The sequence below is a fragment of the Ranitomeya variabilis genome, chromosome 4 (genome assembly GCF_051348905.1).
Source record: "Ranitomeya variabilis isolate aRanVar5 chromosome 4, aRanVar5.hap1, whole genome shotgun sequence".
Taxonomy (NCBI): domain Eukaryota; kingdom Metazoa; phylum Chordata; class Amphibia; order Anura; family Dendrobatidae; genus Ranitomeya; species Ranitomeya variabilis.
The window spans coordinates 374,996,960-375,020,806 of NC_135235.1; the positions used below are offsets into that span (position 1 = coordinate 374,996,960).

At 43.0% G+C, this 23,847-nt stretch overlaps 1 protein-coding gene across 1 annotated transcript in view; it reads right to left on the minus strand.

Moving 5' to 3' along the window:
* The window catches only part of ECHS1 (enoyl-CoA hydratase, short chain 1), a 124,496-nt gene that overhangs the window by 54,904 nt on the left and 45,745 nt on the right, over positions 1 to 23,847 (minus strand). The window contains exon 4 of the mRNA XM_077250763.1: positions 10,610 to 10,709. Within this exon, the coding sequence (XP_077106878.1) occupies positions 10,610 to 10,709 (100 nt within the window). The remainder of the gene's footprint in view (positions 1 to 10,609; positions 10,710 to 23,847) is intronic.

Genomic DNA, 23,847 nt, shown 5'->3' on the forward strand with positions numbered 1-23,847 from the left:
TCAGCACAATTTTGGAAACAATTTTTTTTTTGCTAGGATGTTATAAGGGTTAAAATTTGACCAGTGATTTCTCATTTTTACAACAAAATTTACAAAACCATTTTTTTTAGGGACCACCTCACATTTGAAGTCAGTTTGAGGGTTCTATATGGCTGAAAATACCCAAAAGTGACACCATTCTAAAAACTGCACCCCTCAAGGTGCTCAAAACCACATTCAAGAAGTTTATTAACCCTTCAGGTGCTTCACAGCAGCAGAAGCAACACGGAAGGAAAAAATGAACATTTAACTTTTTAGTCACAAAAATGATCTTTTAGAAACAATTTTGTTATTTTCCCAAGGGTAAAAGGAGAAACTGGACCACGAAAGTTGTCCGATTTGTCTTGAGTACGCTGATACCTCATATGTGGGGGTAAACCACTGATTGGGCGCACGGCAGGGCTCGGAAGGGAAGGAGCGCCATTTGACTTTTTGAATGAAAAATTGTCTCAATCTTTAGCGGACACTATGTCGCGTTTGGAGAGCCCCCGTGTGCCTAAACATTGGAGCTCCCCCACAAGTGACCCCATTTTGGAAACTAGATGCCCCAAGGAACTTATCTAGATGCATAGTGAGCACTTTAAACCCCCAGGTGCTTCACAAATTGATCCGTAAAAATGAAAAAGTACTTTTTTTTCCACAAAAAAATTCTTTTAGCTTCAATTTTTTGATTTTCACATGGGCAACAGGATAAAATGGATCCTAAGATTTGTTGGGCAATTTCTCCTGAGTACACCGATACCTCACATGTGGGGGTAAACCACTGTTTGGGCACATGGTAAGGCTCGGAAGGGAAGGAGCGCCATTTGACTTTTTGAATGAAAAATTATCTCCATCGTTAGCGGACACCATGTCGCGTTTGGAGAGCCCCTGTGTGCCTAATCATTGGAGCTCCCCCACAAGGGACCCCATTTTGGAAACTAGACACCCGAAGGAACTTATCTAGATGCATAGTGAGCACTTTAAACCCCCAGGTGCTTCACAGAAGTTTATAACGCAGAGCCGTGAAAATAAAAAAAAAATTCTTCTTTCCTCAAAAATTATTTTTTAGCCCGGAATTTTTTATTTTCCGAAGGGTAACAGGAGAAATTGGACCCCAAATGTTGGTGTCCAGTTTGTCCTGAGTACGTTGATACCCCATATGTGGGGGTAAACCACTGTTTGGGTGCACGGCAGGGCTCGGAAGGGAAGGCACGCCATTTGGCTTTTTGAATGGAAAATTAGCTCCAATCATTAGCGGACACCATGTCGCGTTTGGAGAGCCCCTGTGTGCCTAAACATTGGAGCTCCCCCCACAAGTGACCCCATTTTGGAAACTAGACCTCCCAAGGAACTAATCTAGATATGTGGTGAGCACTTTGATCCCCCAAGTGCTTCACAGAAGATTATAACGCAGAGCCATGAAAATAAAAAATAATTTTTCTTTCCTCAAAAATAATTTTTTAGCCCAGAATTGTTTAATTTTGCCAAAGGTAACAGGAGAAATTTGACCCCTAAAGTTGTTGTCCAGTTTCTCCTGAGTACGCTGATACCCCATATGTGAGGGTAAACCACTGTTTGGGCACACGTCGGGGTTCGGAAGGGAAGTAGTGACGTTTTGAAATGCAGACTTTGATGGAATGCTCAGCGGGCGTCACGTTGCGTTTGCAGAGCCCCTGATGTGCCTAAGCAGTGGAAACTCCCCGCAAGTGACCCCATTTTGGAAACTAGACCCCCAAAGGAACTTATCTAGATGTGTGGTGAGCACTTTGAACCCCCAAGTGCTTCACAGAAGTTTATAACGCAGAGCCGTGAAAATAAAAAATAATTTTTCTTTCCTCAAAAATAATTTTTTAGCCCGCAATTTTTTATTTTCTCAAGAGTTACAGGAGAAATTGGACCCCAAAAGTTGTTGTCCAATTTCTCCTGAGTACGCTGGTACCCCATAGGTGGGGGTAAACCACTGTTTGGGCACACGTCTGGGCTCGGAAGGGAGATAGCACCATTTGACATTTTCAATGCAAAATTGGCTGGAATCACTGGTGGCGCCATGTCGCGTTTGGAGACCCCCTGATGTGCCTAAACAGTGGAAACCCCTCAATTCTAACTCCAACACTAACCCCAACACACCCCTAACCCTAATCCCAACCCTAACCGCAACACACCCCTAACCCTAGTCTTAACCCTAACTCCAACCCTAAGGCTATGTGCCCACGTTGCGGATTTGTGTGCGGATTTTTCGGCACCGTTTTTGAAAAATCTGCAGGTAAAACGCACTGCGCTTTACCTACGGATTTACCGTGGATTTCCAGTGTTTTTTGTGTGGATTTCACCTGCAGATTCCTATTATGGAGCAGGTGTAAGACGCTGCGGAATCCACACAAAGAATTGACATGCTGTGGAAAATACAACGCAGCGTTTCCACGCTGTATTTTCCGCACCATGGGCACAGCGGATTCGATTTTCCATAGGTTTACGTGGTACAGTAAACGTGATGGAAAACTGCTACGAATCCGCAGCGACCAATCCGCTGCGGATCCGCAGCCAAATCCGCACTGTGTGCACATAGCCTAATTCTAACCCTAATTCCAACCCTAGCCCTAATTCTAACCCTAATTCTAACCCTAGCCCTAATTCTAACCCTAATTCTAACCCTAATTCTAACCCTAGCCCTAAGTGCAACCCTAGCCCTAAGTGCAACCCTAGCCCTAAGTGCAACCCTATCCCTAAGTGCAACCCTATCCCTAAGTGCAACCCTACCCCTAACCCTACCCCTAATGGAAAAACAAAAATAAATATATTTTCTGTATTTTATTATTGGCCCTACCTATGGGGGTAATAAAGTGTGGGGGTTTATTTACTATTTTTTTTATTTTGATCGCTGCGATAGAACTTATCACAGCGATCAAAATGTACAGGGAACGAATCTGCCAGCCGGCAGATTCGACGGGCGCACTGCGCATGCGCCCGCCATTTTCCAAGATGGCGGAGCCCATGCGAGAAGACGGAGGACACCGGGACTAGGTAAGTATGGGGGGGTGCGATCGGACAGTGGGGGGTGGAGGGGTGGATGGGGGGGAGGGGGGCGGAGGGGAGAGGAAGGTGCTTAGGACAGGACGGAGGCGTAGGGAACACTGGCGGCGGCTGCAGATCGCCACCGTCAGTCGGTGGGGGGGCCAGATCGGGGTCTCCAGCCATGGCCGATGCTATTGCAGCATCGGCCATGGCTGGATTGTAATATTTCACCACTTTTCATAGGTGAAATATTATGAATTGCTCTGATTGGCTGTTGAAAGTGCATCAGCCAATCAGAGCGATCGTAGCCACGGGGGGGAAAGCCACCCCACCTGGGCTGTAGCACTCCCCCTGTCCCTGCATGTCAGGTGAAATTGGAGTTAACCCTTTCACCCGGCCTGCAGGGACGCGATCCGGCCATGATGCATATGCTGCATCAGAGGTCGGATTGGCACTGGTTTTCATGACGCATACGCTGCGTCAAAGGTCGGGAAGGGGTTAATAAACCTAATTATCCACCTATCTACCTCTAGGTTATGCAGATACTTGCATCTTAAGGGTGCTAGTGGCCAGGCCCATCTAAATACCATATTGAATAAACTAATATGGTCATTATCAGAACTTTTCTACCAAATGATTGTCCCGAACTAGACAAGAATTTTGCCCATGTCCTACCATATATCTTAGTTGTTACTGGCTTCCTGCTCTGCAGCAGAGTAGAGTCTAAGGCCGAGGAGAAGCCCTTTTGGATTAACAGCGACCTCTCAAACTCCAGGACATGAAATGCAGGCCTGCCCTATGGGGATGACAAACTGGGCCATGCCTGATGAGACCGGGATATGTGGAAGAATCCATCAAACCGACAATGACATCATCCGCATACACAAAAATCATTGCCTCTTGGGCCAAAACGAAGCATTTAGAATGAGGTTTGCTCTTTCTTCCCCAGTCTTCCTCAGCACTACCGGAATCAACATTAATGGGGAAAAGGCGTAGGCTAGTTAGAATTCCCAGGGAATGTGTAGTGCATCCACTCTCAGATTTAGTTAGAGAGCAGAAGTTTTTTGTTTTTCTGCTTTGCTCGTTTTCAAACAGGTCTATTTCTGGATGCACCTATCATTCCATAATTTGTTGGAATATTACTAGATTCAGCTCTCATTCCCCTTGTTTTAGCATATTATGACTGAGGAAGTCTGTTCTATCCTTTTCCTTCCCTCTTACGTGGAGCACGGTCCGTAGTAACTCATGTTGTTCTGTAAACCGAAGGATTTCCTCTGTCACCAACATCAGAGGGCGAGATCTTGCACCTCCCTGATGGTTGATGTAAGCAACAGTCGTACGGTTGTCTGACATAACTAAAATATGCTGCCCCTTTAGATGGGGAGCAGCTTCACTATTCCATTCTTTACTGCCAGTAGCCCTTTCATGTTCGATAAATAGTTTTTCTCCATTTCCGACCAGGCTCCCTGGACTATGTAATCTCTGAGACGTGCTCCCCATCTTTCTGAGCTTGCAACTAAAGGTACCTTCACACTGAACGATATCGCTAGCGATCCGTGACGTTGCAGCGTCCTGGCTAGCGATATCGTTAAGTTTGACAGGCAGCAGCGATCAGGATCCTGCTGTGACATCGTTGGTCGGAGCAGAAAGGCTTTTTCGTCGCTGGATCTCCCGTAGACATCGCTGAATCGGCGTGTGTGACACCGATCCAGCGATGTCTTCACTGGTAACCAGGGTAAACATCGGGTTACTAAGTGCAGGGCCGCGCTTAGTAACCCGATGTTTACCCTGGTTACCAGCGTAAACGTAAAAAAACCCAAACACTACATACTTACATTCCGGTGTCTGTCCCCCGGCGCTGTGCTTCTCTGCACTGTAAGCACCGGCCAGCCGGAAAGCAGAGCACAGCGGTGACGTCACCGCTGTGCTTTCCGACTGGCGCTTACACAGTGCAGAGAAGCCGATGTTTACCCTGGTTACCAGGGGACTTCGGCATCGTTGGTCGCTGGAGAGCTGTCTGTGTGACAGCTCTCCAGCGACCACACAGCGACGCTGCAGCGATCGGGATTGTTGTCTAGATCGCTGCAGCGTCGCTTAATGTGACGGTACCTTAACACAATCACATCACTGATCTTATATCACAATGGAATTCCCTGTGACAGATTCTTCCAGTCCAGCCACTTAGCAATGGGATCGATGGATACTTGGGATAGTGTAGTCTTCCCTTCTAAATAGCCGTGAGTCTTTTCTCTTATTTTAGGATGTCCTGCTGTAAATATCTGGAGTGTATCTGGGCCCACTGGATCACCGGAATACAGGACGTCACTGTCCCTGGCAACGAAATAGCCTTCCTTAGAGTCATAACCGGTCTGGCAACTGCTGCTGATATTAGGGTTATAATCCTGTTCTTTTCTTCCGTTAGACAACAAGTCTGTTTTTCAGAGTCTGAGATAAGCCCAAAGAACAACTGAATCCTTAGGGGTTCCAGTTTTGATTTCTACAGATTTAATATCCATCCTAGCTGGATCAGGCTGGCTCTAACTTGAACCAGTTGGTGATTGTAGTCTTTTATTGATCTGCCGATTACTAAAAAATTGTCCAGTTATGGGACTATCAAAATATTTTCTTCTTAGAGATGTGCTGTTACTTCTAGAATAATCCTAGTAAATATCCTTGGATCATGGATATACCAAAGTGTAGGGCCCTGTACTGAAAGTGCCTGACTTGTTTCTTTATATACAAGGCTGCTGTCAGGTATAGGTGGTCTCTCACATGGATTGGGATGTGGTAATAAGCGTCTTTTAAGACCAGGACACTCATACCAGCCCAGGAACAGTATTTTTATGGTCGATCTTATGGACTCCATCTTGAAGGGCCTGTAGACCAGAAACTTGTTTAGTCCATTTCCATTTAGGTTGACTATAGTTCTGATGGTACAGTTGGGTTTTCTTACCAGGCATATGGGAGAATAGAATCCTTTCTCCTGCTGCTGAATCGGCACCTCCACCAGAACCTGTTTCTGTAGTAAGGTTAGTACTTCTGCTTTCAGGACAAATTGTCCCCCAGGAGTTCCGGGAGATGAAATCCTGAAGGTGTGCTGGGAAGTAGACTTCTAGAGTAGAATTCTAGTCTCAGCTCTGACTGTATTATGTTCAGAATCCAGGAAGTGGATGATATCCTCTCCCAAGCGGGCCAGAAGTATGACAGCCTTCCTCCTACCAGGGGAACCATCACTTCCTCAGAAGAAAGGCCACTGAACATCAGCTCCTTGACTTCCTATCCTTCCACTTCCCCAGTTGACTTAAGGGTTTGTTCCTGTTATGTATTCTCTTATGAAAGGAACTTTTATAATGGGGAATGGACACACTAGGAAATCCTTTCTTCCTATCTGCCACCTTATTCAATATTATATATATTGGGCATCCCCTGGAAAGCTCTTGAGCCACAATGCTCTACAGGCCACATTTGATAAATTCGCTGACCTGGGTGCCAACCTGACTGAATCCGCCAACATGTCTGCGAGGAAGGCAGCAGCTCCTTGCATTAGTGGAAGATCTAACATGATCTTATCCCTAGGGGTGATGTTCCTGATTTGATCCTCAAGCTGTTGTAACCAAACCATCATAGATCTGGCCATGCAGGTTGCTGCTATTGCTGGCTTTAATGCCCCTGCTGACGATTACCATGCTTGTTTTAAATAAATCTCCACTTTTGTGCCCAGGGGTACCGAAGACTGCCCTTCAACATATGGTGGTTTTAGTTACAGCATGATCCTACCTACCCATAAATACGAGCTTTTCTGAGAGAGGTATCTACACTTACCCAGGAAATCAGACTTCAGCCTAAGAGAAGTATTCACACTAGACACGTAAGGTCCCAGCAGCACGAGACCACCTTGTCGTTTGTTGCTGGGCATGCATGAATTGGCCAAATTATATGCTAAGCATCTCAATTTTTTATTATCCAGAGCAGTATTGAAATTCATACTTCATATATTCCATGTCTACATGCTTTAGAACGATAGAGTGCAACTTCTTTTGCATATTGAATATGAAGGTGGCTGTTCCTAGTATGCATCTATTCACATTAGCATGGAAGTGCGAGTCAAGTCTTTTGATATTTGTCAGCTGTAAAAGAAGCGGACATGACTGCTGTTTTTGACCAATCTCAGAACGAGCACACTACAACTTTTATCAATACACCATCACATCACTGCCTGCACCCCACTCACGGTTCAGCAGTTTGTCCAGTTCACCGTACTCTGTCCTCTCTCACAGCACTGCAGCCAGCCCTCCGTCCTGCAGTTGTGGTCATGTAAAAGATTGTTTCCGCCTACACATGACAAAGCTAAGAGGTTGAACTCCACCATCTCCAATCTTTTGGCCACGGAAATGATGCCTTTACGCCTGGTTGTTGCAGACCCCCAGTACAAGTTGCCCAGTCGCCATTACTTCTCTAAGAAAGCTGTGCCTGCACTACACTAGCATGTCGCAGACAACATCAGGCATTCCTTGACTCAATCTATATCTACCAATGTGCATTTCACCAGACACTTGAACGAGAAAGTAGGGTCAAGGCATTACATCTAGTTGGCTGGGCACTGGGTGATTCTGGTGACTGTGGGGGCAGGTGGGAAAGGGGCTGCTCAGCAAGACTTGGAATCTCCAATGCTTGCAGGAAAAACCTCTGTATTTCACACTTCTTCCACTGCTTCTGCCTCCTTCTCTACCTCCTCTAGGGTTTCCACTTGCGCCATCAACCTCTGCCTTAATGAGAGACACATTCCAGAGTGAATCCCCATCATGTCCGGACTGCACAGCCAGGGCTCAACGCAATTAGGCAGTGTTAAAATTGATATGCCTTGGAGATTGCAGTCATACAGCTGAAGGGTTGTGGACAGCTCTTCAGGCCGAGTTTGAGCAATGGCTGTCTTCCATTGATCCAGGGAAGGATGTGTCCGATAATGGTGCAAACCTGGTGGCGGCCCTATGCAGAGGCAAGCTCACACGTGCTTTGCATGGCTCATGTCCTCAACCTGGTGGTACAACGATTTCTCCACCACTATCCTGGTCTTGATGAGCTGTTGCAGCAAGCACGGAAGCGGTGTGCTCACTTCCACCATTCGCACCCCTCAGGTCATTGACTTGCATCGATACAGAGGTCTTTGTCCATGCCAGTTAACAGGTTGATATGCAATGTGCCGACACAGTAGAATTATACTCTGCACATGTTGCAGTGACTGTGGTAGTAGCAACGAGCCCGGATGCAGAATGTCATGTCCAATAGTCTGGGTCAACGCAGTACGGACGTGGTGCATATAACGTTTACAGAGTGGGCACAGATTAAGGACCTCTGCACCCTTCTGCACAGTTTCAAAATGGCTAGTAAGATGGTTAGCTCTGACGATGCAGTCAACAGCATCACTATTCCGGTGATCTATATGCTGGAGAAATCTTTGAATAGCCTGCGAGAGGAGGTGGTGGTCTCAGAGAAAGGGGAGGAAGCAGAGGAGGATGCGGAAGGGATAAGATTATCTCAAAGTTCCAGATTGTCGTCACACACGCAGGTGCCAAGGAAGTGTGAATTACTGCAATCGAGGGGAGCTGCTGATACCAGACAAACTGTTAGTGAAGGTGCAAGAGCTGAGGAACAAACAGAGGAGGAAGAGGTGTTGGTCGAGCAACTGTCAGGAGATGAAGAGGAAAATCATCCACTCTCTGTTTGTGGTTGGCGGGAGGGGACGGAGGAAACAAGCATCAGTGTTACCAAGCTACAAACACACCGTGTGCTTAAACATCGTGGAAGAGCCAGACATATGAGTGCCTTCTTGCTGCACTATCTGCAACATGATCCCGGTATAGTTATGATTCAAAATAGTGCCGACTACTGGGTTGCCACTCAGTTAAAGCCACGTTATAAGACCAAATTTTGCCAGATGCTTCCCGCCCTGGAGAGGGATCCGCGAATGCTCGAGTATTGAAACACGCTTTTACACAACCTTAAGAGAAGTTTTCCCCCAGACAGTAAAGAGGCACACAGCGTGCATCACAGCTCTAGACTTCCAACCTCTGGCACGTCAATTCATCAACGCCAAAACATTAGCAACAGCAGTAGTGTAAGTGGCAGAAGCCATTTCTGTAAGTACTTTGACACATTCCAAGTCCAAGTCTGACACGTGGTGAACGACTGGAGAGGATGGTGCAGGAGTATCTAGAACTCAATATCCATAGGGAGGGTTTGGACCCTTTCACATTTTGGTCTGCAAAAATGGATGAGTGGCGGGCCTGACATTGCCTCTCATGTATTGGAGGTTGCATCACGCCCGGCAGCCAGCGTTCTCTAAGAGCGTGTCTTCAGCGCTGCTGGTGGTGTCCTGACTGAAGCGCAGCCAGCTGTTCCCTGAAAGTGTAGACCATCTAACTTTCATCAAGATGAACAAGTCATGGATCTCCAAGGACTTTTACACACCAATCGCAGACTTAACAGACTAGGCGATATTGTAGTTTTTAGTGTGCTGCATTGATCTTGCGTAATTGCAGTCTGTGATATCTTTAGTGGGGTTTCCGTGCCTGCTGTTGCTGTAGATGTTAACGTTAATTTGTGGAAATGTTAACAGTTCTGGTTGGGTCTCCATCTGCTGGGTTGGCTGTAGTGGAAGAGTTGTCAGTTCCCATTATACTATTTATACTCTAGTGAAATTGATGACACTTTGGTAGTGTCTGCCACTAATTTTTGGAAATGTGTAGACTCTTGGTTGGTCTTCTTCATGTGTGTTGCCTGTAGTAGTAGGCCTCAGAGACCGGCAGGCCTCCACTTCCTTTGAGTCAAATACCCGTGTTACTATCCTTACATTTTCTGACAATTGTAGTCTAAGAAAGTCTAAGAAACTAATATTTGTGCCACCTGAGTGTGGCTGAGCATCAAAACAGGTTGAACTGTTGCATGTGGTATCAGGGCTCCCAGCGCAGCAGACCTACACCGATCCCTCTCCCACTTCATCATAATTTGAAGTTCAATTCAAAGCTGTAAATGCTGGCTCAGACCCCGATACCTCATCCATGGCTGATTGCTGCCATGCCATTCTAAAATTTGTACTGTGGGTGAATTGAGGCCACTTTCCTGGTGTCTGCCTCTAATTTGATGTGTCTTGGCAGCTTTTGGGAAAGTTTGATGGTGTTGTATATGAGTTTGTTTTTGCATTCCATTGACTCCAACGGCGTTTGGCTATGGTCGGCGAATATTCAACAAATAAAAATCGGCGATCATAATCCTAACCAAACATTAAAATATTCGCTCATCTCTAGTGATGAGATGACAGAGGGCCATCCAGCTTAACAACTTAGATGCTAAGAATACTACTCATCATATCATTTTAGGGGATTAAATCTTTTGGAGTCATCTCCGATCACAACTGCACCTGCTGAACACCAGATGTAGAACACAGCTAGCATCCACTAGATTTTATCAACAGTATCATGCACAAATATTCTTAACATGTTAAGTTAATGATTAACAATGTTAGCACACCACAAGGTTTTTTGAAACCCCACAATCATGGAAAAATAAATAAATATACCTGGAATGGTTCCAAGCAAGATTTCAGGCTGCCCGAATTGTGCTTTTTCTCCAGCATAGATAATGTCACACATCATAGCAAGCTCACATCCTCCTCCAAGCTATATTAACAAAGAAAAAAAACAAAAAAAACATTCATAATGGAATATACAAATTAGAAAAAAAGTTGACACAAGGGGCCATTTCTAGGTTTTAAAGAGAACCTTTCACCAGGTCAAAAGTAGCCAGTTTTCTATTCATATTTTCTCTCAAGATGTCATTTTTATTAATTTCTTCAACATGTTATACAGCTCAAGAAAATATAGGCCTTTTAATCTAGTGCTAAACTGTGATTAACAAATGGAAAATCAGGGGCTCTGTAAAAACAAAACCACGGTCAGGTAGACCAACAAAAATGTTGTAAATTGCCAGGAAAATTGTTCGGGATGCATTGAAAAACTCACAAATAACATCAGCTGAAATACAAGACTCTGAAAACTAGCGATGTGGCTGTTTTAAGATGCACAATAAGGAGTCACTTGAAGAAAAATGGGTTGCATGGTCAAGTCGCCAGAAGAAAGCCATTACTGCGCAAAAGCCACAAAGTATCTCACCTACAATACTCAAAACAGCACAAAGACAAGCCTCAAAACTTCTGCAACAAGGTAATTTGGAGTGATGAAACCAAAATTTAACTTTTTGGTCACAGCCATAAACGTTACATTTGTTAGAGAGGTCAACAAGGTCTATGATGAAAGGAACACCATTCCAACTGTAAAGCATGGAGGTGGATCGCTGATGTTTTGGGGATGTGTGAGCTACAAAGGCACAGGAAACTTGGTCACAGTTGAAGGAAAAATGAATGCAGCACATTATCAGCAAATACTGGAGGAAAATTTGCACTCATCAGCCCGGAAGCTGCGCATGGGACGGACTTGAAAGTTCCAATATGACAACAATCCAAAACACAAGGCAAAGTCCACCTGTTGTTGGCTACAGCAGAACAAAGTGATGATTCTGGAGTGGACATCTCAGTCTCCTGACTTCAATATCATTGAGCCACCCTGGGGAGATCTCAAGTATGCAGTTCATGCTAGACAGCCCAGGAATTTACAGGAACTAGGGTATTTTTGCCAAGAAGAGTGGGCAGCTTTACCATCTGAGAAAATAAAGAACCACATACACAAAAGACTTCAAGCTGTCATGGATGTTAGAGAGGGCAAAACACTGTATTAAGAAATAGGGTAGGTGAACTTTTTATCAGGGTCATTTGGATGTTTTGGGTTGTCATTATGATTTAAAAAGAAAAAACACAGTAGTTTGACAATAAAGAGCTTCACCCAACCACTAACCATGAGCGGAGAAAAAGTTTTGGTGTTATCACTCATATTCTCTGAAAAAAGGTGAAGAAAGCAACAATTATACCGGGGTATATAAACTTTTGAGTACAACTGTATATGATTCAGATGGAACACTCGGCGCTGTCTGACCTGTGATCCGTAGATGTCAGTCTTTTAAGGCGTGCACAAAAGTGCCGTCGGCCACAGTTTTCTGCACCTCTGAAAAAAAGGTCACTGCTGAACAGAGGCCAGACTGAGTCCAGAGTAACTCTGCTGCCTTAATATAGTGAATGGATCCCCTGAGGGTTTCAACTAACTTCCAGCACTCAAAGATTTAAACCCTGATGTGAGTGCTCAGCGTAGAGTGCCAGATAAATGTGATCCAAATGGTTATGTAAAATGTTCCCAGTAAAAGCTTCAACTTAATCCACAAAAAGCCACTCAGGTCCGTCATCTGTCAATGGAAATATAGGGGGCTTCCACATTACTGGTAGCACAAAGGCTCTGGAAAAGCGAAGTAGCCCTCCCCCCAAAAAAGAAATTCAGCAAATTCTGTGCTCCCAAATCCAACTGACCCCTACCTTCTCAGCCACAATGTGCCTAATCCACATTTAGCATCCACATTTGGCATTTCTGTAGCGATGACAGCCCGCTTAATTTACAGGTACATGAGCTGGGAACAATGTACAGGCACTACAATGTACTGATCACTATAGTAGCAGTTTGCAATTTTTCGTCAGCAATATCCGCTGCTGCTTGTTTCAGGAAAACTCAGATGAAGTCAAAATTGTCATGATATCTGTAGATAAACTCCCAAAATGAGGATTCTGCTCTTCTAGCACTTAGGGGCTCTGTATACGGAGTCCACAAACTATTCTAAGAAATTATGCGCTCCAGGATGCCTTCTGTATAACAGTACTGCTTAGCCATACGGCGAGACTTGGGAGGGACAGAGTGCTATTTGCCAATAGCACAGCATCCCTCCAGAGTCTCGCTGTATGGCTAAGCAGTACTGTACAGCCACATTTTGGGTATTTCTACAGTAAGCAGAAATTGTGGGACAAATGTTAGTGCCATTTTTACCCATTTCCTCATGTGAAAATGTAAAATCTTGGGCTAAAACTAAATTTTGGTGGTAAAAATATTTTTTTCTTCATTGCCCAATGGTATAAAATTCTGTGACTCATCTGGGGTGTCAAAATGATTGCTGCACCAGTAGATGAATTCATTAAGAGGTTTAGTTTGTAAAATGGGGTCTCTCTTATGGGGGTGTTCTGCTGTTTTGGCACCTCTGGTGCACTGCCAATGTGACATGTCAGGGTATGTGCACAAGTTGCAGATTTGCCTGAGGATTTTTCTACACGAAATCAGCATCTCTTGGCAGAAAAAGCAGGTACGTTTTTGATGCGTTTTTTGCGCGTTTATGTAAGCTAAATAAAGATGTATTATTGAACAAAAAAAAAAATATTTGCAATGTCATTTCTTGTCCAACCTCCTCTTTTACATTTGTCCAACCCACACTCCATTACACACACAGATAGACAGATAGATAATAGATAGATAGATATAAATATAGATAGAAAATAGATAGATGGAAGGAATGAAATAGATAGAATAGATAGATAAAAGGAATGAGCTATTGGATTAAGAGCTGGCTCAGGGATAGGAAACAAAGGGTAGTTATTAATGGAGCACACTCGCACTGGGTCGCGGTTAGCAGTGGGGTACCAAAGGGGTCGGTATTGGGCCCTCTTTTTAGATTTATTAATGACCTTGTAGAGCAGTAGAGCAGACTTTCAATATTTGCAGATTACACTAAACTCTGCAGGGTAATCAATACAGTGGAGGACAATTTTACAGGATGATGTATGTAAACTAGAAGCTTGGGCTGATAAAGGGCAAATTAGCTTTAATGGGGATAAATGTAAGGTCATACACTTGGGTAGAAGTAATAAGATGTATATCTATGTGCTTAATTGTAAAACACTGGGCAAAACCGTCAATGAAAAAGACCTGGGTGTATGGGTGGACGACAAACTCACATTTAGTGGCCAGTGTCAGGCAGCTGCTACAAAGGCAAATAAAATAATGGGATGCATTAAAAGAGGCATAGATGCTCATAAGGAGAACATAATTTTACCTCTATACAAGTCACTAGTTCAACCACACTTAGGCTACTTTTACACTAGCGTTTTTGGCTGCACGTCGCAATGTGTCGTTTAGGAGAAAAACCGCATCCTGCAAAGTTGTCTGCAGGATTCGTTTTTCCCCCATAGACTAACATTACCGACGCATTGCCACACGTCTCAACCGTCGTGCGACGGTTGCATCGTGTTTTGGCGGACCGCCGCCACAGAAAAAACGTTACATCTAACTTTTTTTGTGCGTCTAGTACGCCATTTTCGACCGTGCATGCGCGGCCGAAACTCCGCCCCCTCCTCTCCGGACCTTGCAATGGGGCAGCAGAAGCGTCGTAAGACTGCTTCCGCTGCCCACGTCAGGCATTTTTTTCACAGTATGTGTCGGTACGGGGCCGTTCACGCTAGTGTGAAAGCAGCCTTAGAATACTGTGTACATTTCTGGGCTCCAATGTGTAAGACAGACATAGCTGAACTAGAGTGGGTGCAGAGAAGAACGACCAAGGTTATTAGAGGACTGGGGGATCTGCAATACCAAGATAGGTTATTACACTTGAGGCTATTTAGTTTGGAAAAACGAAGGCTAAGGGGTGATCTTATGTTAATGTATAAATATATGAGGGGACAGTACAAAGACCTTTCTGATGATCTTTTTAATCATAGACCTGAGACAGGGACAAGGGGGCATCCTCTACGTCTGGAGGGAAGAAGGTTTAAGCATAATAACAGATGCGGATTCTTTACTGTAAGAGCAGTGAGACTATGGAACTCTCTGCCGTATGATGTTGTAATGAGTGATTACTAAAATTTCAGAAGGGACTGGATGCCTTTCTTGAAAAGTATAATGTTACAGGTTATATATACTAGATTCCTTGATAGGGCGTTGATCCAGGGAACTAGTCTGATTGCCATAGGAATTTTTTTTCGCCAATGCGGAGCTTAGTCTTTGCCACATGGTGTTTTTTTTACCTTCCTCTGGATCAACATGTTAGGTTAGGCTATGGGTTGAACTAGAGGGACTTAAAGTCTTCCTTCAACCTTAATAACTATGTTACTATATTATTATTGTTAGATAGATAGATGGATAGATAGAAAGATAGATGACAGATAGATCTATAGATATTTATCGATCTATGTATAGATCTATGTATAGATCTGTCATCTATCTATTCTATCATCTATCTCATTCCTTCTATCATCTATCTATCACTCATTCCTTCTATCTATCATCTATCTATCACTCATTCCTTCAATCTATCCATTATATCTATCATCTATCTCATTGCTTCTATCGATAGACAGATAGATAGATGGATAGATAGATAGATGGATGGAAGAAATGGGATAGATAGATAGATAAATAATTTTCTGCGCCAGAGGGGGAAAGCTGACAGCCGGGGGCCAATATTTGTAGCCTGGGATGGGGGTAATACCCATGGCCCCTTCCTAGGCTATGAATATCAGCCCGCAGCTGTCTGCGTAGCCTTTACTGGCTATTAAAATAGGTGAACCCTCCCCCCAAAAAAAATGATGTGGGGTCCCCCTATATTTTATAGCCAGAAAGGCTATGCAGACAGCTGCAGACTGATATTCATTGCCTAGAGAGGAGCCATGGATATTTGCCACCCCCCAGCTACAAATACCAGCCCCCAGCCACCCCAGAAATGGTGCATCTTTTAGATATGCCAATTCCGGCACTTAGCCCCTCTCTTCCCAATCCCCTGTAGCGGTGGGATATGGGGTAATAAGGAGTTAATGTCACCTTGCTAATGTAAGGTGACATTAAGCCCGGTTAGTAATGGAGAGGCGTCAATAAGACACCTATCCATTATTAATCCTATAGTAGTGAAAGAGTTTAAAAAAAAAAAAAAAAAAAAAAGACAGCCAGAAAAAAGTATTTTAATATTCCTAATTTCATTATACTTACCATACTCAATAGCCTGCAAAAAATTAAAAATAATAAACCAACATATACTCCCTTTCCGCAAGTTAATAACGAGTGTCCCATGACGATCTCCCCTATAGAACAGTGACATCGGGTGATGTCACCGCTCTATAGGGTCTCCAGTGACACAATGACAGGAGACAATGGCTCCTGCAGTGCATCACTGAAGAGGTTACCTGAGTTCATTGGTCTCACTTTATGGCAAAGCTGTGTGGGAATTTTCCCACACAGCAGTGCCACAAGTGAGAGTAGGAACTATTACTCACAGAGGCGGAGGGATACAGTGCAGAAGGATACCTTCCGCCATTGTATCCTGGAGAGTGGTCACATCAGCTGATATGGGAGCTCTCCACGGGAAATCGTTGTGGGACACTCGTATTAATTGGATATCTGCGGACACAGGGAATATATTGTTTGTTTATTATTTAAAAAAAATTTTTTTTTTTTACAGGTGAGTAAGGGCTTCGGGGAACAAAGTGATGGTGAGTATGTACTCTATGTTGTATGTACTGTATGTCTATATGTCTTCTGTACTGTTGCACGTTGTGTGTACTGTTGCACGTTGTGTGTACTGTTGCACGTTGTGTGTACTGTTGCACGTTGTGTGTACTGTTGCACGTTGTGTGTACTGTTGCACGTTGTATGTACTGTTGTACGTTGTATGTACTGTTGTATATTCTGTTGTATGCATTGTTATGTTGTATATACTGTGTCATATGTTTTATTTACTGTGTCATATGTTGTATGTTATATGTTGTATGTATGTACTGTATGTTATATGTACTGTATGTTATATGTTGTATGTTCTGTTGGATGTACTGTGTCACATGTTGTATGTATGTCACATGTATGTACTGTAGTATGTTTTATGTACTGTATGTCATATGATGTATGTACTGTATGTCATATGTTGTATGTAATGTATGTCATATGTTGTATGTCATATGTTGTATGTACTGTATGTCATATGTTGTATGTACTGTTGTATGTTGTATGCACTGTTGTATGTACTGTGTCATATGTTGTATGTACTGTTGTATGCACTGTTGTATGTACTGTTGTATGTACTGTGTCATATGTTGTATGTGACGCGCCCACAGGGCAGTGGGGTACTCGGTACCGGGTCCGGTCACAAAGGGGGATGTCACGGTGGCTGCGACCCGGTCCGTGGCCCTGGGCATCAACGTTAAAGGGGTTAATGTTCAAAGTTTGTCGTGACGCCACCTGTGGAGTTCGGTCAATAGGGGGACCGACGCTGCATTAAAGGGGTCCCCTGGGGGATGTTGCGGCAGCCCAGATGTTACACTTCTCACAGGTGAAGCGGGGTCCCCAGGGGTCCTATGGTATATGGCGTAGATGGTGTAGCCGGTGAATAAATGGAGGAGACAAGTGATACGTCTTTACCTGGTTTATTTGTGGGTGACAGGCCACAGTCCAGGGTACCAGGCACGGATCGATGGTGGTCCGGCTGGCTCAGAGGCAACTTAGAGTTCTCCTTTCCCAGTAGAGGTCCATGTGCTTTTCCAAGTAGTGCTTTTGTGTGAGGTCCCTGCGGGCTAAAGCTTGCTGGCAAGGTACACTCTCACTGCTCTCTTCCACTTTCTGCCAGGAGCTCCAGACTCCGTCTGCTCAGTTGCACCTCTCTGATACCAGCTCCTCTCTGGCAATCTCTGTATACAGCAACCGCTCGGGTTCTCTGTCTCTCTCCTGTGCTCCTTCCCTTCCGGCTGCTACACATGCAACCCAATAGGTTTCTCCTTCCCAGAGGCTGCAGCTCCACGTGGCTGCCAGGCCTCTCACGTCTGCTCCAGACGTCCTACTCCTTCTGTGTCTCTCTACAACTAAACTAACTCCTCCTCCAGGTCAGGAAACATAAAGCATAGGGAAGCTCCCCTGAATCCGGGTCTTGAGCTCCCCCTCCTGGCCTGGATTCAGAATGTGTTGCATGTAAGTGCCTTACCTGGAGAAGAGAACTCCTTTGCCTCTGAGAAAGACATCACCTTCCCCGAAGGAAAAGCAACATCACTGCAGCAACCGGTCACCTAGGGCGCTGCATATGTACTGTATGTTATTGTAAGTACTGTTGCATGTACTGTTATATGTTGTATGTTGCATGTACTGTTTGTTGTATGTTGCATGCACTGTCTGTTGTATGTTGCATGTACTGTCTGTTGTATGTTGCATGTACTGTTTGTTGTATGCTGCATGTACTGTTGTATGTTGCATGTACTGTTGCATGTACTGTTGTATGTTGCATGTACTGTTGTATGTTGCATGTACTGTTGTATGTTCTGTTGTATGTTCAGTATGTACTGTATGTTGTATGTACTGTTGTATGTACTGTATGTTTGTTATATGTACTGTATGTTTGTTATATGTTGCATGTACTGTATGTCATATGTTGTATGTTCTGTATGTTATATGATGTATGTACTGTTTTATGCTGTATGTACTTGTTATTTGTTGTGTTTTTTTTTTTTTACATTCAACACATTAGACGGATGATGGTACTACTACTGTCGTATCATTGGCTAATGTGTCAATCACTGTCACTGTAGCAGGCATAGCCCAATGGGACAAATAGAAAAAAGAATCCAGCTTCCAAAAATATCAAAATTTATTGAAGATAAAATCCAAAATCCAAAGACAAGGTTCACAGGAGAGAGAGTAGCAGCAGGCTACGCGTTTCGAACAATAAGTTCTTTTTCAAAGCTGCTCACTATGCATCAGAATGAGGTTTAAATAGCAGCTGTGACAAATCACAGTGAATCAACCCATCACCTGATACAACAGTGAATTTATACAATAAAAACGCAAAAATATCACAAAAAACAAAACAATATATAATATGCACATATGTAAAACATATAATATAACTAGACAATGTTGATCTCTTAGTAATGGAACATAATTTCTTTGCGAGCATTTAAGCCCATGGGATAGCAAGTGTTAAGGCAGAACATCCAGTAAGCTTCACGCGTCATTAAGCGTCTTTTCAGATCTCCTCCTCTAGCTGTTATCACAAGCTTTTCAATGCCGACAACCCGAAAGAATGCAGTACTTCTTTGATGACTGGTAATAAAATGCTTGGAGGCATAAGACATAGAGCGATTATTATCAGTAGAAACAACAATGTCGGTAATATGTTCAGAAATACGGATCTTTAACGTTCGAGTAGTGCAGCCTATGTAGCTTAATTTACATTTAATGCATGTTATCATATAAACTACATTTTTGCTATTACAGTTAATAAGTTGCTGAATTTTATATTCTTGTTTATTGCTGCTATCAGTGAAAGAATGTGTGACAACAGAATGGGCACATGTTCGACATTTAGAAGCACCACAGTGGTAAAAACTTATGTGGTGTAGCCAAGTGTGGGAGATTTTATTAGATCTAAATAAACTAGGTGAAAGAATGTCAGACAAAGTAGTAGCCTTTTTTGCAATCACCTGACAGCCCGAAGACAGAATTTTGGAGAGAGTCTCATCCTCATATAAAATGGGAATATTTTTTAAAATAAGAGATTTAATACTATTGTATTGAGGACTATATTTAATAGAACAAATAGAAAAAATGTCTTTTGACTGTCAGATTACGAATAAATCTGTTAATGTCCATTAATGTATGAAATAGGTCAAAACGTTGATCCGGTGCATATTTGAGTCCCAAAGACAACACTTGCAATTGTTCCACTGAAAGATCACAACTGGAAATATTTAAAATATTAGAAAAATCACCTGAAAAAGATGTTATTTTCTGTTGCGGGTAGCCATGCGAAAGTTTCCTGCGGTGCTTGCGGCCCCCGCGCCTCTTGCGTTTTTTGAATTACCTCTACATTTTGTAAACCATTGTCGGGTAATAGCATCCTACATGCGTCCAGCAGCCATCCTGGACATACAATGAAATCTATACCAGTGGGTGAGCTTACTAGAATAACTAGAAACTGCAACGATGCTAATATCTTAAAGCAAGAAATTGATTTGTGTTGTAAAAAACTAGAAAAAAGAGGCTATTCTAATTGGTCTCTTAATAGAGCTAAAAATATAGTACAACAAAAAAAACGTAGTGATATGCTTCTACCAAAAAATGAGAGTAAATTTTATCAAAATCAAAAGACATTTTGTTCTATTAAATATAGTCCTCAATACAATAGTATTAAACCTCTTATTTTAAAAAATATTCCCATTTTATATGCGGATGAGACTCTCTCCAAAATTCTGTCTTCGGGCTGTCAGGTGATTGCAAAAAAGGCTACTACTTTGTCTGACATTCTTTCACCTAGTTTATTTAGATCTAATAAAATCTCCCACACTTGGCTACACCACATAAGTTTTTACCACTGTGGTGCTTCTAAATGTCGAACATGTGCCCATTCTGTTGTCACACATTCTTTCACTGATAGCAGCAATAAACAAGAATATAAAATTCAGCAACTTATTAACTGTAATAGCAAAAATGTAGTTTATATGATAACATGCATTAAATGTAAATTAAGCTACATAGGCTGCACTACTCGTACGTTAAAGATCCGTATTTCTGAACATATTACCGACATTGTTGTTTCTACTGATAATCGCTCTATGTCTTATGCCTCCAAGCATTTTATTACCAGTCATCAAAGAAGTACTGCATTCTTTCGGGTTGTCGGCATTGAAAAGCTTGTGATAACAGCTAGAGGAGGAGATCTGAAAAGACGCTTAATGACGCGTGAAGCTTACTGGATGTTCTGCCTTAACACTTGCTATCCCATGGGCTTAAATGCTCGCAAAGAAATTATGTTCCATTACTAAGAGATCAACATTGTCTAGTTATATTATATGTTTTACATATGTGCATATTATATATTGTTTTGTTTTTTGTGATATTTTTGCGTTTTTATTGTATAAATTCACTGTTGTATCAGGTGATGGGTTGATTCACTGTGATTTGTCACAGCTGCTATTTAAACCTCATTCTGATGCATAGTGAGCAGCTTTGAAAAAGAACTTATTGTTCGAAACGCGTAGCCTGCTGCTACTCTCTCTCCTGTGAACCATGTCTTTGGATTTTATCTTCAATAAATTTTGATATTTTTGGAAGCTGGATTCTTTTTTCTATTTGTTCTACTGTTTCACGTGAAGACTGCACGTTATCCGGGCTTCCCCACAACAAATGCCTAGTAGGTGAGCTGGTTTTTCATTATTTTTTCTTCTGTTATAGCCCAATGGGACTTGTAGTCCCATCGGACAATGCCTGCACACACACAGCGCCGCACAGACCCCAGGACATCCCCGGCAGACCCCCGACAGCCCCGCACATACTCCCGGACAGACCTGGCAGACCCCCAACAGCCCTGGACAGACCCAGCAGACCCCCAGAGACCCCTGACAGTCCCGCCGACCACACATAGACCCCACCCACACACTTCCCTTCTCCTATCCTAATCTGCAGCATTTCCCCGGCAGATCTTTTTTACATCTGCAGTTTTGCTGCGGATGTGCCCGACTCAATGCACGTCTATGGGTGAAGAAACGCTGCAGATCCGCAAAAGAATTGACATGCTGCGGAAAAAGTAACGCTGCGTTCCCGCGCGTTTTTTTCCGCAGCATGTGTACAGCAGATTTGGTTTTCCATAGGTTAACATGCTACTGTTAAATGCATGTAAAACTGCTGTGGATCCGCGGGAAAATCCTCAACGTGTGCACATGGCCTCACCCTCAAACAATTCCAGCAAAAATGTGAACTGCAATATGGAGCTTCTTCCGTTCTGAGGTTTGCAGTGTGCCTGAAGAGTAGTTTTCAACGACATATGGGGTATCGGAGTACTCAGGAGAAATTGCACAAGAAATTTCTCCTGTTACCCATTTGAAAATGAAAAATTTTGGGTTAAAAACATTTTTTTTTGCAGGGAAAAGGTGATTTTTTTATTTTCATGTCTCAATGTTATAAACTTCTATGAAGCATCTGGGGTCTCAATGTGCTCACCACATATCCAGATAAGCCCCTGAAGGGTCTAGTTTCCAAAATGGTGTCAATTCCACCGTTTAGGCACATCAGTGGCTCTCCAAACACGAGATGGTGTCCGCTAATTATTCCAACAAATTTTGCATTCAAAAGCTCAAATGGCGCTCTTTCCCTTACAAGTCCTGCTGTGTGCCCAAACAGTTGTTTTTCCCCACTTTTGAAGTATCAGCATGCTCTGGAGAAATTGCACAACAAATTTAGGGGTCCATTTTTTCCCGTTAACCTTGCGAAAAAAAATTTGGGGTTTAAAATAACATTTTTATGACAAATATTCATTTTTTTCCTTCCACATTCCAAAAATGTTTGTGAACCACTTGAGGGGTTAATAAACCTCTTGCATGTAGTTTTGAGCACAAAGAGGGGTGCAGTTTTTAGAATGGTGTCACTTTTCAGTATCTTCTGTCATACACCATGCTCCAAATTATTATGCAAATTACATTTTTCTCGGATTTTCCTAAATGGTTGGTGCAAATGACAGTCAGTCTAATAAAAGTCATCACCCGTTAGAGTATACATCGAATTTTATTGAAGAAACCTCCCAATGATAACAGTATAATCTCCAAAATGAGTAAAAACTCAAAACGCACTGTTCCAAATTATTAGACACAGTAGAATTTCTAAACATTTGGTATGTTTTAAAAAACTGAAAATGCTCATTTGTGGAATTTGCAGCATTAGGAGGTCACATTCACTGAACAAAAAAAGCTACTTAACTCCAAAACATCCTAACAGGCCAAGTTACATGTTAACATAGGACCCCTTCTTTGGTATCACCTTCACAATTCTTGCATCCATTGAACTTGTGAGTTTTCAGAGAGTTTATGCTTGTATTTCTTTGCATGAAGTCAGCCTCCCAGAGCTGCTGTTTTGATGTGAACTGCCTCCCACCCTCATAGATCTTTTGCTTGATGATACTCCAAAGGTCCTATATAGGGTTGAAGTCAGGGGAAGATGGTGGCCACACCATGAGTTTATCTCCTTTTATGCCCATAGCAGCCAATGACTCAGAGGTATTCTTTGCAGCATGAGATGGTGCATTGTCATGCATGAAGATGATTTTGCTCCTGAATGCACGTTTCTGCTTTTAATACCATGGAAGAAAGTGGTAAGTCAGAAACGCTATATACTTTGCAGAGGTCATTTTCACACCTTCAGGAACCTTAAAGGGCCTTACCAGCTGTTTCCCCATGATTCCGGCCCAAAACATGACTCCTCCACCTCCTTGCTGACGTCGCAGCCTTATTGGGACATGGTGGCCATCCACCAACAATCCACTACTCCATCCATCTGGACCATCCAGAGTTGCTCGACACTCATCAATAAACAAGACTGTTTGAAAATAAGTCTTCATGTATGTCTAGGCCCACTGCAACAGTTTCTGCTTGTGAACACTGTTTAGTAGTGGCCGAATAGTAGGTTTATGCACCACAGCAAGCCTTTGAAGGATCCTACACCTTGAGGTTCGAGGGACTCCAGAAGCACCAGCAGCTTCAAATAACCGTTTGCTGCTTTGTAATGGTATATTGGCAGCTGCTCTCTTAATCCAATGAATGTGTCTGACAGTAACTTTCCTCATTATGCCTTTATCTGCATGAACTCTGTCTGTGCTCTGTTTCAGTCACAAATCTCTTCACAGTATGATGGAAAAATATTTAGAAATGAGAGTCCTCAGTGGTTGATACCTTTTAATGGCTAACTGAAAAGATGGTAACAAATTGCAAGCTTTCGAGACTACACAGGTCTCTGTGTAGTCTCGAAAACTTGCAATTTGTTGCCATCTTTTCAGTTAGCCATTAAAAGGTATCAACCACTGAGGACTCTCAATTCTAAA